This window comes from Agrilus planipennis, unplaced genomic scaffold, assembly GCF_000699045.2.
Source record: "Agrilus planipennis isolate EAB-ADULT unplaced genomic scaffold, Apla_2.0 scaffold291, whole genome shotgun sequence".
Taxonomy (NCBI): Eukaryota; Metazoa; Arthropoda; class Insecta; order Coleoptera; family Buprestidae; genus Agrilus; species Agrilus planipennis.
In genome coordinates this window covers 172231-192932 of record NW_020440480.1, presented here as the reverse complement: position 1 = coordinate 192932, position 20702 = coordinate 172231, and the positions used below count along the sequence as shown (strand labels likewise).

Below are 20702 nucleotides of genomic sequence, written 5' to 3'. Positions count from 1 at the left end.
GCGTTGCGTTGTCATACTTCCCTACGTATTCCTACCAGGCCCGGACTGTACTTTCAAATACGTTTTTCTCGAAAGCGTTGGATTTTCGGACCATCAAACATTTATTTAATTTTCTTGTATTATAGTGCCCTACTCCCTCCTGCAAGTTTTTTGTTTATTTCATATATACAAATCTACTAGAGGGAGTAATATTTAAATTGCGGCAATTCCTTCGCCCTGTTCTTCTTTCAAATGCAACAATTACCTTCCTGTAGTAAATATCTAACCCGTATTACCTTCGAAACATGTTGATTCATGCATTTTAAATGTTATTTTACTTTAGTTACGTAGTTAGTCTGACCATAAAATTAATTCGGTACAACTTCCAGTAAATTAGTGAATGTATCTAGAAAAAAAAACTATAAGTCCTTGAATTACCCAATTGTTACTGATTAGATCACAAAATAAGAACGCGTAATGAAAAATAATCTTAAATAATAATCTTAAAATTTGCTGGAAAATTATCGTCAACGTTGGACAATTTATAACGACCACAAGATGAAACCACAATAATCCTAACAATTCTTACACATTGGGATATAAGTTCGGATGATGGATGACGATCTATAATATAAAATTAATTCTCGAATTTGTATAATAAATACCGAAATTTCAATGTTCACATATCAATATAATGATAATAATTATGAAAAACAAAAAAAAGCATTAGTTAATTGATGATAATAATAATAATAATAATAACGTTATTAAAACGCAATGAATTTTTGTTATCAAGTTCTTGGCTTACCTATATACCTAATAATAATCATTATTTCTAGAAATTTCTATTTTTAATTCTTGCCTGTTTATAATAAATCTTGCCAATAGAATACATTTCCGGTAAACAACAAAAAAAACACTGTGGTTATTGTGAAACAGTGAGTCCAATAGTTTTCGAATGATTTGCAAATAGTGAGTGATACAGGGTGATTTTGTTACATTGACTTGACTTTAAAATCAAAATTAAATAGAAAACATGAAAACGGCTATAATGTGTGTAATCCGTCATTGTAAGCAATTCATAGGAAATATATATAATTCCTAAAATCGTTCGGAAATGTGTGAAATAAATAACATTAGACACACTTCCTAGGAAATCTATACATTTTCTAAATAGCAATCGACAATGTATTACATTTAAGATGTCAAAGGGTACGCGGGGATAGCGAAACGAGGGGAGGGTATTGCGTCATCCCATCGGGCGAGTTATTGTATCCACAGATAACTCTGATTCTCAGTTTACTAACGTGTTTTATTCATTTTATTCACAGAAAGCACTAGTTTTATACATTTCCCAGTACAATATCGGAACTTCATACATTTCCCAGGATATGTGTGTATTAAAATATCTTTGAAACAATATTTTATAGATTTCTTAAATAGCCTCGGAATTGTACACATTTCCTAGGATTTGTATACATTTCCTCGGATTTGTATACAATTCCTAGATATCATACATTTTCGGTAACATTTATATTAAAGTAGCTTATTTTCTTCGACGTTTTTTGGTTCAACCTTTACTTAAATATTAATCATAACCAAAAATATATTACATACTTCATTTGAAAGCAAATTGGATAAATAAAAAATGGTTATTATGTAAGTGTTCTCAGCACTTTGGTTTTACGCGAAAAGTAGTAGGAGTCCCAGGTAAAAAATAGCGCATATTGCATTATTATCTTAAGATTGATTATGCGTCATGAATATACTCTGCAAGAACCAATCTGAGCAGCACTGACTGAAGTTAGTACAGTAGATATTAAACTCATAATTTGAAATATAGAAGGGTGGCTATGTATTTAGCTACAGATATAGGAATGTAAATGATAATCGTGATACCTATATAGTGATAATTTAAAATAACCAAGAGAAAATGTAAGTGCATTTATCTCTAATAATTCAATGAACCTTAAAAGTAACAAAAGTTGAATTGTTATAAAATGTACCTAATTAATGGGGGACAGGAATAATATCTAATTTTTTGGAATTTAGTCTTTATTTTCATGACAACGCAAAAATTTCAATTTTGGATTGTAAATGACTGAATTTGCCGTAGAAATAGTAGAATTTATTAGATAACTTGTAATAATCTCAAGTTTGACATGTTTCTTTAAAAATTATTTCAAGTTTCTTAATTATTACAATTAAATTTATAATATCAACTAAAATACCTAGTTATTTCTGCTGCGATTTTATTTTTAAAAATTCCGGTCCAAATTGTAATTTTTATTATTTTCGCTTATGAAACAATGGACTAGTAAGATAAATTGTAAATATCGCTTTAATATTTAGGTAAATTTTCCTTTTTCATTTTCTCTGAGTACAACAGAGCAAAAATAGTTTTTGTCATGTTAGCGCGGAAAGCTCGTTTTGCGTGCTATGAAATAGGGAAGAAATGGCCTCTTTTCAGTCGTGTTTTAGTAGGGAGGCAATGAAATTAGTCTTTTGAGCGCATGCGCTCAAGTTTATGGGCATGCGCAGAAATCAGTTGTTCAATGACAATGTCTTTCTAACCTCTAAATCATTTACTCTTACTTCGCCAACTATCAATTTAATGACGAGCTTTCCGCACAAACATGACAAAAAATAGTATACGTACCTCGGGAAGAAACAGGGTTATCTCAGACTGTAAGTTTGCAGTCTGAAAAAACCCCTGTTTCTTCCCTCGATACGTAATGTACTATTTTTCGTACAAGTGGAGATCTGCGGAATTGACTAATTGCGTTTAATTCATATTCGGAAAGAAAATTTGCTGTGTAAACTGGGCCACCTTTTATTCACCCTGTATATGAATCCATTAGGAACAACAACAAGTGGACAAGCGTATACAGTTTCGAACGTTACGGTTTTTTGGGCAAAAGCCATTAGCTGCGGTGTTTTTTCGTTTTATTTCGACGCCACAAACGGACCTTTTAAAGTCCAACGTAAAACGGAAACTACACCGTGAGTTAATGAGCGGTCGCTGAGCCGTAAAAATGAAACTTTTTTATTATGCGCGGAACTTTGGAACATGACGAATTATTCTTTCGTAATTGCCTGTTGTTGCTCGTTCGATGGTTCGTTTCGTTCGTCGCCCTACGAGCCAGCTGCAAGAAAATGCGTTGGATGTATCCAAGAGTCCACATCTTTATCGGCAATTAATCGAATCGTCAATCAAAATAACTGTTTTAAGATTAAATGCCCATTAAGGTAGAGGTATTGAGAAAACATCCTAATTTCTACTTATGGGGATGACAAACACGTCATACTAAGTAGGCGTCATACAAAGCATAGTCTTAGAAAATAAACAACTTTCTATTTTGGTTAGTTATTTAGTTTAATAGAAAGATAAACTACAAATTGTATGCATTTCTTAATAGAAAAAGAAAAAGAACGATGAATTGTAATATCAATATACATAAGAATGTTATTATTAATCATTTGGGTCACTATAGCCGGATATGATTTCTTGAGAATCAGTCATAATAAACGATATGTCATTTTAACCGGAGTCATTATATCCAAACTTTCAAAGAATCTATCAAATTTTGTGTGAACAACAAAAGTGCGCGGACGCATTCCGAATGTTGACTTTGGCATATGGTGAAGCTGCCTTGGACCCAAGCAACGTTTATCGGTGGTGCAAAATATTTTCAGAGGATCGAGAAAATATGAACGACGAAGAGCGTGCCGGACGCCCGAGGACGCCAACAACAAACGAAAACATTGATGAAGTGAAGAAAATAGTATTGGTCAATTGTCCAATGACCGTTAGAGAAGTTGGTATGGACCTAAATATATCGATTGGCTCCTGCCATTCCTTTTTTTCCAATGATTTGGGCATGATACGGGTCGCCGCGAAATTCGTACCAAAATTACTCAATTCCGACCAAAAACATTGCTAAGGAGCTGTTGGATTCTGTACGCGACGACCCAAATTTGCTCAAAAGGGTCATAAGTGGTGATGAATCATGGGTTTATGGATGACGTGGAAACGAAAGTTTAATAATCCTAATGGAAGCACCAGCTAAAACTGAAAAAAGTTCGCCAAGTTAGATCGAATGCGAAGGTTCTGCTTACAGCTTTCTTCTATTGCTGGGCGTGGTGCAACATGAGTTCTTTTCCACAGGGTAGAACGGTCAATAAGGAATATCACCTGTAAGCTATGCGTAATTTGCGGGAAGCAATCATTCAGAAAGCTCGGATGCTTTGAAAAACAAAAATTGGTTTTTACACCATTATAACGCCCCTACTCACACATCGTTGCTTGTGCTAAAAATAATACATTAATAATGCCGCAGCCCCGATATTCCTCAGATCTGCCCCCCCTGTGACTTTTTCTTGTTCCCGAAACTGAAGAGGCCCATGAAAAGACGACTCTTCGCTACGATTGAGGAGATAAAGACGGCATCGAAGCCCGAGTAAAATTTATTTTTGGGAACCGGTTGGGTCCCGATTGGGTTTTTTCCAATTCAAATAGGGTCCCAACCGGTTCTCTATTAGAAATGTAACGCTTTCCCCACCAGAGACTCGGTAGGGAAAGCCCTAATTGGAAAATTTAGAGAAATTCCAAATGAATTTTTATTTTTAAATGTACCTATTGAAAATTTAATAAGTATATGTATTAAAATTAAAACGAAACACGTATTATAAAGAATAGAAAAATATTTATACACCTGCAACACTTTCTAGAATTGTATATATAAGATCACAAAAAATTATTTTTTAAAGTGCTTCGAGGATTGGAAAAAGCGTTGGCACAAGTATATAATATCTGGTGGGGATTATTTTGAAGGGGACAAAATAGATATTCATGAATAAACGAAAACACACAAAATTCGGAATCTTTTTTGAACAGATTTCGTACACTAATTACCTACACAGGTCTGCGAAATTTTTTTTTGAAAAGTTTTTTCTTAAATTGTTAATGTTTGTAGTAATTGTCATAAAATAGAAAAGGATATTCATATGCTGTATACTACGTCATATTAACCCATAAATGCTCAGAGAACACATTTCCATTTGAACCCTTGCAACGTAATAAGTGCGACGAAGAAATATTCGATAACCAATGTTTCTATGTTTTCAACGATGCTCTTTTCGATTGTGTGCTTTCGATTTTTTTATATACTACTAACCTATATAGATCATGGCCTCGATATCTAAACATGAAATAATCACCGTTGGTCAAGTCGAAATGCCTTTACAAACTGTTTGATCAAACCAAGTTTAATATAAAATGGTGGAAACAATACTTTTTCGACCTGTGTTATGAGAGCAGATAGTGTAACTTCGTAATCACTGAAAGTCTACTTACTACTGTCCTAATATTTTTATCAGAAAATAGTTGATCGCGAATGGAAATTCCAAAGCAGTTAATTTTATCAAAAAGTTATTTTAGATCATGGGCGAAGGGGTAGGTACGCATGTTATGATATGGTAATTTATGTACGCCATTTACGTACGTCATCTGACTCTTTCTGGATTCTAAATTTAACTTTCACAACGTGAATTGGTCGTTTGTATTGCCAAACTGTTTCCGTTCTTGGTGTATATATTCCAGGTTGGAAAAAGGAAATTTTTACCGCGTTCTATTTAATCATAAAGCCTCACGCAACTATAGTTACAGACGTTACTTCGTACGCCTTTTAATCTTGTTGATACAATCTTTTCTCCTTTCCCATAACAGTAATTCACAATAATTTCTGACATCTACGTGCATATCATTCGGTTATTTTATTACACCTTTTTTGTCTTTCCTTTAATGAAGATTGCCTTTTAAAAGATTGAAACATTTTATCACCGACAGCTACAGCTTTTTTATGTCATCACGGACGGCTTAATAATAATTCAATACGTGTAGCAGCTCATTAGCTTTCTGGGACTTTTTATGTGCAAATAAATTGGCTACAGGAAAGTTATTTTGTTTGACACTTTACGGCTGTGTGAAAACTAACAGTAACTGCTCAGAAAGTAGCAAAGCAACTTTCTCAATTTTGCAAATCTTAACTGTAGGGACATTAATTAATTAGGAGGAAAGACAACAAACTTTTGTTTTCGATAATTTTGTAGATACGTATTTTTTAAAATTTCTTCATAATAGGTATAGTTGAACCGTCGCGTCGTTTCGAGTCGCAAAAGCTGTAAATCATTAACTGGTAGTTTACCAATCATACAGTCAGTTACGCTGGGCCCCTCCCCAGTGGTTAAGAATGATACAACTTGGCAATTTAAATAGTATAATTACTACAGTGTAAAACAGATTTAAAGTTGGAAATTTTGGCAGAAAATTTTTTTTTATACTTTCATTGGTGAAATGTCTCAGCTAGCCGAGTCCCTTTAGATGACATTTTTATGGATTTTGCGACTCAAGACGTTGGCCTATCTATACATTATATGTATACTTTCTAAGATATTGTATGTATTAGGATCCATCAAGTAGACCACTGTATCTGACGGCGAAACTTCTACAGTAGGGACATTCAAAATTGGCACACTCCCCAATAAAACGGTCGCATCTTTCTGTTACTATTACTATCTTAATTCAACTTACTAACTAGTCTAGAGCGGCTGCTAACAGAACGCCTACTTTTATAAGGAATATCTTAAACATAGAAAAGAGATGTCAGGTAGGAACTGCAGCGGGCAAAGATAAAGGAATAACTATACACCAATAGATGTGTAACAGAAAGAGATGCATACAAGCGGAATATGAGCATGTTACCAGCTTCGGACTTTAAAGTAAGTTCAAAATTTTGAGGAATTTAGGAATGCAAAGAAACTTGGTTAAAGAACTTTGCAACTTCACCTAAACCTTCATTACACTTCACTATTTATATCGTGTGGATAACCCTTTAAAACGGAAGTTTGTTAACAAAAAGTAGTAAAAGAAAATACTACAAATGACGCAGTAAACGCCATCTGTAGCACGATGCTACATTTTAGGATTACGTATGCTCCAACAAGGTCCACTTGTGTGTATATCTACTTGCTGAAAACGAATCCCGGCGTAGCCAACCTCAACGTGATATGCACGTTAGCTTAACCGAATAAAATAATTCGAAGTGGTCTGTAGTAAAGTAGTAAAAATCACCTTACTTGAAGATTGTTGTTTCAGATACATTTTTTTCGTAATTTTATAATGTGATCGGCATTCCCACACGTTCGCTTCAAAAGAATTCTTTTTTCGATGATTTGTATTAGCACAATCCGATACTGTACTGATGCTTACAATTTTATGGCATTTTGGAAAATTCACAATTGCAATGTATACAATAGGAAGTTGTACCACATCGTCGCCATATTTTTCAAGCTCCACCCATTCATTGGATCCCAATATGTACTTACTAACAAATGCAAATTACTAAAAACTCATGCACCGCTTCTATTAATGCATAACACTCAATTATTCAATTCTTAATGCTTTTTATATAAAACAAGGGCTAGCATGGAACACGACATTCATTTAAATACATATGTGTAGAATAGGAATAAAACATATTGGTATTTCACTAGGGACTTAAAAAAAGAGGACAAAAAGGGTGTGATAGATGCAAATGTGACGCCAGGCGAATTTGAAAAATGATTTAGATGAAACAATCCTTTAGGATGCGTGCTATAAGTACATATACAAAAGCCTCAAAAACGTCATTCTTATGCAAAAATGTGGTTTCGAGGTAATCGACCATATATCATGTAATATATGTATATGCTAGTTGAATCCGTCCGAACTTGGTCTGTTTGAAAGCTCTTTCCTTGCAACTGAACCTTAATAATTGAAAAAAGAACAAAGTCACAAGGAGATAGGTCTGATGGGCTATACGCAGGATGTTCAAGCACTTTAACTCCACTTTGATAAACTTTGAGCAAACAATCGTTTATGTACCAGGAGGCGGTTAGGTACAGTACGCTGATTTTTCTATGAATACTATTCGCTCCAAAATACCCTGCTGGGTAAAAAGTACAGCGATCATCGTTTTCTATGCTGAGCCTAATTTTTGCTCCTGAACAACAGTTCCCTCATTTTCGAACAGTCAAATATTATTTTGGATTTTCGAAAGTACTTTAAAGTACCAGGTTTCGTAACCCGCAGCAATATTGTTGGTATTATTTGAATTAAGTACAATTTTCATACATTTCAACATTTTTTCACACCAGTTTACCCTGATCCCTTTTGTTCAATGTTGAGATCGTGCGACACGAACTCTTTTTATGCCAAGGATATCGTAAAGAATTTTATGTACACTTGATGCACTTATGTGTAGAATATCCTCTGAGTGTTGATATACTATACATCTATCTTTCTTTAATAATTTTAAATTTTTCCCACATTTCCTGAGTCGGAAGCTTAAACGGGACGCCTTAATTTTTTAGCATCATTGACATATTTGACGTTCAAACTCACGATAGCATCAATAAGCTGTTGTGCGATATGGATATTTTTCCCTTAAAACAGTTTTAATTTCTTCCACACACTAAACCACTTACATATTTCACTCATTCGGTAAAAATAATTATCAGCTAACTACAGTCCATTTCAAGTGACCTTGAAGAAATCTGCGCGAAGATAGAAAGAATGCACACTAGGCGTGAGCAAGACAGAAATAGTTGGAACAAGCTTGAACGAGCAGAGCTCTCGATGGGCGGTCTTAGGAGATCGGCTAGAACTGTACAGTACTAGACGAAAATGTTTAGCAATTTCTTAAAACAAAAATGTATATAAATTAACAATAGAAAACAAAGCAAACGTTTTATAGGTGTGTAGAACGTTAAGTTAATTCACTTGTTATTATTTGTGGCTAAATATGCTTTTAAATAAAGCATATTCTTAAATTTTAACGAGGCAGTTTAAATAATTTTGCAAATGGTACTGTACACTTTTGTCTAGTTCTCGCTCGATGATCCGTGTAGAAATGATCTCCGCAGACAAATATGGTTGAATTTGGAATTATGCTAAGTATCCTAATAAATGGAAGGGGCATATCTCTAACTTCTTGAAACGAACAGTAAGTCATTTTTTTATATATATATATAAACTATCAAGGCATTAGCTAGAATTTAAGATAAAAATATTGCCAACTACCCTCCTAGTGTATAGACCATTTTATTTTGACGGACGCCTGCCTGTCGTCATCTAGACGGCAATAGGAGCCACGCTTTATATTGTATGCGATATATACAGGGTGCTTGAGTATCAATTTAATTAACTGTTAGTAATCGTAAAATGTAAGAAATAATGTGAGTACTTACAAAAAGAATAGCTGATCCAGCAAGCGATCCAAGACATTGAGCCACGATATACAGTACACCTTTCAGTATCCCAATATTTCTTGTAACAACCATGGCAACGGTCACGGCTGGGTTAACATGAGCACCACTGACGTGACCCACAGACTGGAATTTTTTATAGGCCAGCGTTAGAATATGGCAAGACAAAACACAAACATGTTTCTAACATGACAATGCAAAATGGAGGATAAAAACTTCCGGAACTGTCTTTCTTACCAAAATCACCTTCTAGTTGCTATATGTATATACAGATCCGATACATTTAAATCAATATTTAAAATATAAACTAAAGTTTTATTTCTGCTTCTCTTAAAACTCATTATAATAACGCGTGGTAGGCATTTAATAAAGTTAGAGATGTTACTCATGGAAATTCAAAAGTAGTAGACGACAGCATATTGAATTCAACGAAATATGGCGCTGTACCACAGATGGCGTTCACCATACAATTTGTGGTATTTATAACAGAAAGTGAGGTTAGAATACAATTTTTGTGAATTCTTCAGTTTGTATTTCTCGAAAATTAGTTATCTGCTATCTAAGTCGAGTTTTAGGAAGTCTTCAAATTTTTACATACAACTCTACAGGAATAACTTCAAAATTCCAGGTCATGATTTTTTTTTTAACAACATGGCATTGAACTAAGAGAAGGCAACGTTAAATTTCTAATTCTTCAGGTTTACAGTTTGTGCATATTTCATGACATTGCAGAGAAGTGTGTAAGGGAAAATGACGATAAACAACTTCGCACAGTTATATTTCTTTTACTTTCTGTAGCAATGTGACCTTCAGTTTGACCGGCGCAAAGTAGAAAAGAACAGCACTAGGCCAGAAAAGGAAGGAGACAACTCTTGGCCAAACTCTTAACCGGTGAGGAGACATTGGAAGGGGCACATCGCTAGAGAAAGTAAATGAAGTATACTACACGACTTATGAATTTGACTTATAATGTATAACTTATTTTCATGATAAATGTCTATTTACTGCTAATACTTAATAAGTTAAATTTAAAATAATATGTGACAATCCTAGAACACTTCCTTACATTAGTAGTCTCGTTAATTTTAAAGTAACTTACCGAAACAATGACGAAAATTACTAAACCAAAAGCCAACGAGATAAGAACAAAACTAGAAGGTACTGCAGCCACAGTGGCTACCGATCCACAACCGAAGAAGTTGAGGAGCAAATTTCCTATAAATTCTGCTATCAATGCCTTCCATATCGTATTGGCGTTTTTTCCTACCACTTCATTTATACCGAGCGTTTCCTTAAATCTTCCGGCCATTGCGTAATAGTATCTGAAACAGAGAGAAACTTTATGTTAATTTTTTTAATAGATGATAATAGGTACTATTTTAAAATTGCAATATTCAAACAATTATATTTTCTTAAAACATTACGAAACTTAAAATTTCAAGTTACATCGTCATCATAAGGTCGTCAGTCCTAAGACTGGTTGTACCTCCACTTTTTCCTACCCTGAGCTAATCTTCGCATTTCTCTAAAACTAGAACAACCCACATCCTTAACTATTTGCGAACAGTAATCTAATCTACGTCTACCTCTACCCCTCTTAACTCCCGTTTCTGCCTCTAATATATCTCTGACTGGACTTTCATGCCTAAAAAGGTGTCCTACTAACCTATCTCGCCTATTTCTTATTGACTTCCATAGATTCCTCTATTCTCCTATTCTTTCTAATACCTCTTCATTTCTAACCTTCTNGCAATATTCAAACAATTATATTTTCTTAAAACATTACAAAACTTAAAACTTCAAGGTACATTATCATCATAAGGTCGTCAGTCCTAAGACTGGTTGTACTTCCACTTTTTCCTATCCTGAGCTAATCTTCGCATTTCTCTAAAACTAGAACAACCTACATCCTTAACTATTTGCGAACAGTAATTTAATCTACGTCTACCTCTACCCCTCTTAACTCCCGTTTCTGCCTCTAATATATCTCTGACTGGACCTTCATGCCTAAAAAGGTGTCCTACTAACCTATCTCGCCTATTTCTTATTGACATTCATAGATTCCTCTATTCTCCTATTCTTTCTAATACCTCTTCATTTCTAACCTTCTCTATCGACGGTATGATCATCATTCGCCTATAACACCACATTTCGAACGCTTCTAACCTTTTCTTTTCCGTTATGCCCACTGTTCATATTACGCACCCGTACAGCGCCGCGCTCCAAACATACACCTTTAACAATCCTTTTCGAATTTCTAAATTAACCGTTCGCGAGCTTAGAAGTGACTTTTTTTTATTAAGGCAAGTCGACCAGCGCTATCCTCTGCTTTATATCCCTAGCGCTCCTTCCATCCTGACTTATCTGACTTCCTAGATATCTAAAATCAGCCACTAATTTTTCGTCTCATATCTTTATAGTCGCTCTTTCCTTGTATACCAGTATTTTTGTTTTACTTTTATTTATTTTCATCCAATAGTATTTTGTCAGTACCACATTCATTTTATTTAAAGCTATCTCTAACTCCTCCTTATTATATGCTAATACTGCTATTGTTCATGTTACATATATACCTAGAAAATTAATAGGGTCTCATCAGTTATATTACATAAATATAATTGCAATAAAATCAAAGGATAACGTAAAAGCAATAAAAAGGGTTTATTGAAATGAATTATTGTTCTTATGCGACCGCAAGCCAACGAAGCGTAACCAATTGCGTACGTGCACCACCACTGCTTCCTGTGGGTGGTAGATGAGAAGTACAGGAAGTTCTGTCCGCTACGCCGCAACGGTATTGGGATGATTGAGGATCGAGTATCATTCTCTCTATTTGTCCCATCTACATCAGTCAAACAATTTTGACACATACCACTGAATTTTTTTTAAACTTCTAAAAGAATTAAAAGCCAATTATTTCTTTCCTTAGTTTTTGATTTTGTAGTCGTCACTTTCTATAATCATGGGTTGTATACGTTTTTCAGATAAGAATATATCCATTGATTATTTATTATTATACAATGAGGACGCATGGGTTGAACAAATTCATTTAAAATTCAGGTTTGTTTTTTTTTTAAAAAATACAAAAATACTTGATCACGTCGACCTTTATTTTTGACTGCGGTTTTATATGGTAAATTCAAGTATACAGAGTGGCCCAAAAATAAACGACTACCATCGACTTTATTCTTTCAAATGGAACCACCCAGTTTTTTGGACATTTTTGAATTCTGAATTGAACTTTAACTATGTTTCATGTACTTAGACCAACTACAAAATTATATAATACCCAGATTAACTGCCCTTTACCCAAATGCTGAGAACCCAAATATATCAGCAGATTCGATATGGTTCCAACAGCTCCATCCCCCACTATTACTTTAACAATATATTCCTAAATAGGTGGATCGGAAGGAGAGGTGTTACCGAATGACCAGCTAAATATCCAAACCTGACCCTACTAGATTTTTATGTATGCGGTTAGAATTAGCGCTGAAATACAACAAATACAGCCGCAAACCTTAACTAAAATGTTTTCAAGATCAACTTATCTTTTGCCAGAAAGTTAATATCATCAATAAGAACATTTACTTAAATAATTTATTGTTCTACTGTTTAATAAATTTTCACAAAACAATCGCCTCAATTTTAAATGTATTTGTCACAACTTTCCTAAATTTGAAAGAAACTTATCGATAACTACTGACATTAGGTATAGGAATGCTACATGAAACATGGTTAAATATAAATTCAATGCAGAATTGAAAAATGTCATAAAAACTAGGAGCTTCCATTTAAAAAAGTAAAGTCGGTGGTAGTCGTTTATTTTTAAAACTCCCTGTATACATGAATTTACCATGAAAAAAACCGCAACGTAAAATAAAGACCAACGTGTCCGAGCGTTTTTCCAAAAAACAAACCCCTGAATTTTAAATAGATTTGTTCCAACCCATGTATCCTCACTGTATAAGTTAGTAAGGAAAAATTGTAAGTTCCTAAGATTTTTTAAGAAATTTAAAATACTTAAGCTCTACTACATATGAATATTTCGAAGTGAAAATTGGAGAAATTTTATTTTTCATAACAAAAAAGGTGAGCTATCTAATAAGTACCTACGTAAAAATAAAACAACCTTTTATAAAAAAAAAAATACAACGTGTAATTATACAACACGCTACTGAAGTGAAACTTCTTCAAACGCACAAACATACCGGGATAGGGGGTTAAGGAATTGGTTTAATGGTATTATTTGTACACTATGCTTCGCACGGGTGCAATTCTGATAGTAAATACACTATAGAATGTCTTTATATCCAACAATCACAGCTTTTTTATCATTAGACAATACAAACCGGCCGGTACCGCATTTTAAGTCTGTAATGTCTTCGAAAATATTCATTTAAATTACATGCTGTAAAGGGCCATATTAATTAAATGCACAATGTATTTAAAAGTACTTAATTGGATAAGGATTAATGCTGTATTGCTTAAAATCGTTTCGTAAATAAGCCATTATTTCTCATAAAAAGTAAAGAATAAAAAATGGTTATTGTAAGTTATCCCTAAGAAGTAGACTTATACCATCGCGGACTTTTTTGTAGACCTTTTTAAGGTATACAATACTGTACAATATTATTTTGATTTATCTCGTAGGGTTCAGCCAGCGTTTGCAATGTAAGCGCAAAAAAATGTGTTTATTTACGACATCACATTACAAACCTCTAACATTATCAGTGTTTCTCTACTATATTATGCATGTATTATTCTATTTAAAAAACCGCATTAAAATCCGTTGCGTAGTTTTAAATAGGGACAGACAGCGGGGGAAATGCGTTGCATGATTTCGTTACATAGCAACTCGCATGAAACGAACATACCTTACCGTGCGTAAATAAGTTTCACTTCAAAAATCAGAAAACAATTTGTTACAAATACTTAGGTATATTATTAAACTAGTCGAACCGCTTGTTTGTAGTTAATATCTAGCCTGTCATAATCTTCTGCATCGACCTTATTTGCTTACACGTACATTTATTATTTACGTTAATGCACTTCATGTTCTTTGATATTGTTCACATTCAATTTTATCCATGTTTCTATAAAAAGTTCCATTTAATATTTATTTAACGTGCGTTATCAAGAACAAAAACATTCTACCACGTTTTTCCAATTTCCACTGAATACTAATAACAAAAAGTAATATGTCTAACGAATTACAAGATTTGTATCACCAAGTAGTAAATTATTGAACAGCTGCCTGCGACCTCGCGGATTTAATCCATTTGTAAATCTACCATATACCATATACAATGTAAACATGTTTCCTTTTAACTATTGTAGTAGAAAAAAACTAGAACCACCTTGATAAATAATTAATTGAAGAAGTTTAAAGCAAATATCATGTGCCATTTTTTTTAATGCATTTTAGAGCATCTATCTAAAGACACCTCATTTTATAATAACGCTTGTGAAATAGAAAATAAATAAATTTTTGAGAGGGTGGGTTGAAAGATTATTTTTTAAAAATTGCCTAATTTCTGCTTTTGGGTCAACAATTTACGTTCGTACCTATATCAACAGACAGGTATACCTTAAGTAAGAGGATGTTAGAGATGTAAGGCACTAACAGACTGACAGACAGACCAAAACTACCTACTAAATTATACGGTTGGCTTCAGATGTACAAAATGCTCATCAGAATTAAACGAAGTTCTTCTAAATGTGTAGTATACAGGGTGTAACAGAGGTAAGTGGCGAGCTCTGCAGGATATAAACTATAGTACAGTCGAAATAAGAAGGCAAAGTCCCCAATAAATAATGCACAACAAGGTCCATTTAAACAAGATATATTTAAATGGACCTTGTTGGAGCATACGTAATCCTATAATGTAGCATCGTGCTACAGATGGCGTTTACCGCGCCATTTGTGGTATTTTCCAAATAAACAATACATGAGCAAAAAATGCAAAATAAATACTACACTGATAGTGGTAATCACTAGCTGATTAAGGGCAGCGTTGCGGCACGTATTCCTCTACCAGGGCCGGAATTAGTTTTACTTGTACTTTCAACTACGTTTTTCTCGAAAACGGTAAACTGTTAGATATAAAATATTTACTTAATTTTCATATTTTATAATGTTCTATCACCTCCTGCAAACTTGGCACTTATTTCTATACAACATGTATATAAATTGGAATGATATTTCGTTGTCAAGGAAGCACATAAACGTGGTTTAATGAAGGTTATAAATTGTCAACAGTAATTGAAACATAAACATCGTTTTAATTACACCATTGCGCTTACACAATCAATAAAACTTTACTGCGGTGTATTTCAATAAGTTTTGAAGAACTGCCGCCAAAATTTTCACACTATTTGCTGCACATGCTCTTGCTGTAAAATTCAGAGAAAATTGTTTCAGAAGCATATTATTGGTAGAGTTGGTGGCCATTCCATTTTTGGATTAAACACGCACCCATGAAAAGTTGCTCAGATGATTGAAATTACGTAAAAATTAAAGAAAACACACCCTGTCTCTCATTACAATTTTCATCAGAAAACCCTCCTCTGATTCTGGTTTTACCATAATACAGTGTATATTAACTGATTCTATTAAAACAGAATTAGGTAATTTCATATAGACGTGCATATAGATACATATAGACGTGTGTAATACAATAAAAAAACGATTAAATTGTATGAAAGAAAATTAATTTCAAATCTCAATAACTTTCTTTCAAAAATTTTACTTCACAAAACAGGAAAATAGGGAAAAAATCATTCCTTTGTTTCCCCACAGGTATACATACGCCAAAAAAAACACGAAGGTCAGCAATACTTAATTAATTCTTTCCGCTTCTAAATACGTTGAATGATAAAATAACTGATTGTGTTAGAAAAGTTATTAGAATGCTGAATAAAACACCCTTTAAGGATCAATGTGGGCCCTAATTACTATTTTTTATTCAGAGGCTTGTAATACCTTATTTTGAAATAGACTTATAGACTTTATTATATCTGAAGTTACAACGTTTCGACCGTGTAATATCTGCAGTAGTCACCAGGTAACTAGTTATAAACTTAAAACTAAAAATTTATATAGTTCATTAAGTAATCATTCAGGTGTTCTGAAGTTCAGTTCTTGTTGTTTGGATTGTTTTCTACAACTGTTTCCTTATTTTCTACTAACTTCCACACCAGTGATATCTAAACGTTGATTGCTGCTGGATAAATGCTGCTTCTCTAAACTTAGCCGGAACCAGTGCTCTTCCTTATGGAAAATATCTGCCTGATCCCAACGAATTTGGTGATTGTTTTCCAGGCGTGTTCTGCTATACCTACTGGATCATGTTGTTTTTCCGTTCTTGGTGTGTTATGAATGTTCTTTTGTCCAGTTTTCGGTCTCTTCTTTTCCGCAATGTAGAACTGATCGCATTCGCATGGAATCTTACATATATAGTCCTTCGATTCTTTCTGTGCTGATTCTTCTGCTTTCGTGAGATGGCCCCGCAAAGTATTGGACGAATAGAACGCTGTTTTTATTACAAAATGGTTGGCCAAACTTCTCTCTTTTACATATGTTAGTCGTAGTACCTGTTTATCCTTTTGAAATTTTAATGTCGATCCTTTGAAATTTAATTTCCATGGAGTCTATGGTTATAACCATAAGTTAGGTAGGAAATTCATACGTGAATAGAATATAAATTTTCTAAATATTGGGTAGGTAGTCAAAAGAATTAATTGAAAGATCCTTTTTGTAGTAAACATAATTAATTTTTTAAACTTATTACTCCATTTCAAAGCGTCTTTTTGAAACTCGAAAGTTTTCTTCTATTGTGACGTCGCGATCCAATCTGGCCTCTATACGTACCTTATAATTGTTTAAGTTTAAACTTAAATCAACCAACTTTTTTGTTTCCATAATAAATACAGCCTATTGCTAAAGAACTAAAAAAATATTCTTGTTGTCTAGGCTAGTAATGTTAAGCTTTTTCATAGCGCGGCCATATTGGATCGTGACGTCTCCATGTCAGATCCCAATAATATATCACTCTCTAACTATTATTTGAAGAATTGTAAGTTTAATGAACTCGCTCAAACAAATAAATTTGAAAAACGCATTGCAAAATGTCATTTTGCATTGTTGTCGTAATGTGCTAAATATTTAAATAAATTTAGAAATAGTCAACTGCGGTCAACTTAAAAAGCTTAACAACGTGGTGGTGTCCATAAAGGAAGTATGGGTGTTAATTCTTTGTTTTGTGTTCCGACTTGCTGCACAGATTATTATCTCGTTATAACGAGCAATCCACCATTTACCACTGCCCACCATGGACATAACATGCAACTAACTATTCACCGTCCAACTATATTTGCATTACAATAAATTACGGTTTTTAGCATTGCACCCACGAACAAATTCCACATTCCCCATTTGGAAAAAATAAACGTTACAAATAAATATTGTATATAAAGCAATGCAAAAGTGTGTTTATACGAGGCCTGTTCAAAAAATTTCGCGAATTTTGTGTTTTTCTAAAAATTATTTATTTATTCATAAATATCTATTTTGCTCCCTACAAACTAACCTCCACCAGAACAATTTACACTTGTACCAACATTTTTTTCAATTTTCGAAGCACTCCCAAAAATCATCTCTTGTAATCCTGTTCAGTTCCTCCCTCTGTGCCGTCTCTATCTCCCCAATCGTAGTGAAGCGTCGTTCTTTCATGGATCTCTTCAGTTTCGGGAACAAGAAAAGATCATAGGGGGGCAGATTTAGGGAATTAGGTGACTGCGGCATTATTTTTCCACAAATCCGGGCGTTTTCGCGTAAATTGCGCATAACTTGCAGGTAATATTCCTCACTGATAGTTCTACCCTGTGGCAAGAACTAATGATGCACCTTCGACCTAACTTAGCGCGCTTTTCTCGGTCTTGGTGCATGCGGCAGCTTCCATTGGGATAATTGAACTTTGGTTTCCAAGTCATAACCATATACACATGATCCGGCACCAGTTATGACAGAGTCCAACAACTCCTTAGCAATGTAAGACGATGCTGTTTTTGGTCGAAATTGACCAATTTTGGTAAGAATTTAGCGGCGACCCGTCTCATGTCCAAATCATTAGTAAAAATTGAATGGCAGAAGCTAATCGATATCTTAGGTCCTCACCAATTTCTCTTACGGTGATTGGACGATTAGCTAATACTATTTTATTCACTTCATCGATGTTTTCATCTGTTGTTGACGTCGTCGAGCGCCCGGCATGCTCTTCGTCGTTCATGTTTTCTCGACACCAATGCGTTTCTTGTTAACTTTTATTCTCTAATTTTTAATTTTCAAAATAAATTTTCCATTGGAAAGTAATGGAAAACTAGACGGATGCCGTTATTACAAAAATATTTAATGCATTTCGTGATTTTAATAAACAATTTGACTACCTACGTCCTAACGTAAATTTTCCCCTTATTCTAATTAATAGTTTTACCACCAGGTGGTGTAGATATGTCTATTTGACACATCAATAAAGATTCCTCAAATGGGTTAGAATCTAATAAAGTAAAATTAGTGGTAAATGTCTAGAAGGTGGTGGTTACCCCACCACTGTACCATGTTCGTGGCGGTCTCACCCCATGAAAAGTTATGGGGGTTATATGGGTGTGGGGATAGGGAGATCGAAAGAGGGTAGGGGGGATCAAAAGAGGGTGGTCACCTGAGTAAAACACCATAAAAAATTTGCTGCGGTCTCACCCCCATAAAATACGTTGAATGATAAAATAACTGATTGTGTTAGAAAAGTTATTAGAATGCTGAATAAAACACCCTTTAAGGATCAATGTGGGCCCTAATTACTATTTTTTATTCAGAGGCTTGTAATACCTTATTTTGGAATAGACTTATAGACTTTATTATATCTGAAGTTACAACGTTTCGACCGTGTAATATCTGCAGTAGTCACCNATAACCTAACCTAACCTACCCTATTGATAAAGATATTTAAATAATGTTTTATATAACTTTCTCAATATTTTTATGTATTTTTCATTAGTTTTACCTTTGAATATTGTTTAAGAATGACTATATAAATATTTACATGCCTAGAAATGTATAAAAATTGGCATATTTATTAATTTTGAACCCCCATAACTTTTTATGGGGGTGAGACCGTCAAGGACTTTTTATGGTACAGTGATGGGGGAGACCTCCTCTTTCGATCCCCCCACCTATCATCTAGACCTTTACTAAATTAGTCACTAAGGAATGATGAACTTTTAGAAAGAATTCTGTTTTTCCGTGATATATAACAAGGCATATGTGAAAGACAACAAAAGTAAGATGTTACGTGCCTACACAGAAAAATAGCGCTAACACATCTAATTGTATATAATTCCTAGTAAATAAGGAAAACAAACAGAATTTGGTGCACTCTAACTACATTCACGATTTCGAGTATCCTTGAGACTCTTTTAAGGACTGCATCATCTATTTTATTAGATCAACATTAAATTATAGGGTTACTATATTTGGATTTTGATGCTCTAAACATGTTGACCTTGTGTAGTTGTACCACAAACACACACATACAATAGAAATGCACTTCTATTGGTCGGATTCAATTATCTTCTTGAAGTATCTACAAATCTACATACATATGTATATATCTGTAGCAAGGAAGATGACTGTAAGTACATGAAGAGGTGTTATTTATTATACCAATTGGGCATACACAATACTGTTCGCGGGTGTCAATGGGATTTATTGCAATCATGCTAAATAAAATGACAAAAACGGTTGTTATGAATGAATAAAACATCTCCGGTTTGTTAACCGTATTTGAAAATTTATCTACACATAAGGCAAAAAGTTCTCCGAACAGAAACAATTACATATTCCTTTGTCGGCATTTTTGCTTTTTATGCACAATTTTTTGAAATCCACTGTTTTAAGAATGTTTGGGAGGTACAATAGGAGACAAGAGTACATAAAATTACAAATACGTGATTAATTAGGTTTTGCAGCATGTCATGAGGTAAATAAATACTATCTATACTAAAAAGAAAAGTATACGGTTTGATAGAAAATTCGGAATTTGACCAAAAACTTTGAATAAAATAAGAAATAACGAATAATACGGACAATTTTTAAGTGACCTTTGGCAGTGAATATACCTTGATTTCAACTACGAAACAAAAAAATATTTAGTTTGAATTTCTATTAATAATATGCGTAAAACCTTTTCATATGTTTAAATAACTATTAAAACTTTAAAATTGCATTTATTTCAGACAATTATAAATATTATCAAGCAAAACCGAGATTTTCAGCTAATTTTTCATTTTTTCCTTGATAACCATTTAGTGAATTTGAATAACCTTACGCTAAAGTGATTCTCCAGAGTTCAAGTTACTTA

The 20702-nt window shown here is 33.7% G+C and overlaps 1 protein-coding gene across 3 annotated transcripts in view; it reads right to left on the bottom strand.

Moving 5' to 3' along the window:
* The window catches only part of LOC108740272 (aquaporin AQPAn.G), a 36309-nt gene that overhangs the window by 4361 nt on the left and 11246 nt on the right, over nucleotides 1-20702 (bottom strand). For all 3 annotated transcript variants that reach the window (XM_018474533.2, XM_018474534.2, XM_018474532.2), the window contains exons 2-3: nucleotides 10385-10607; nucleotides 9268-9411 (exon numbers count right to left, since the gene is read on the bottom strand). In XM_018474533.2, the coding sequence (XP_018330035.1) occupies nucleotides 9268-9411; nucleotides 10385-10594 (354 nt within the window). In that variant the 5' untranslated portion in view covers nucleotides 10595-10607. The remainder of the gene's footprint in view (nucleotides 1-9267; nucleotides 9412-10384; nucleotides 10608-20702) is intronic.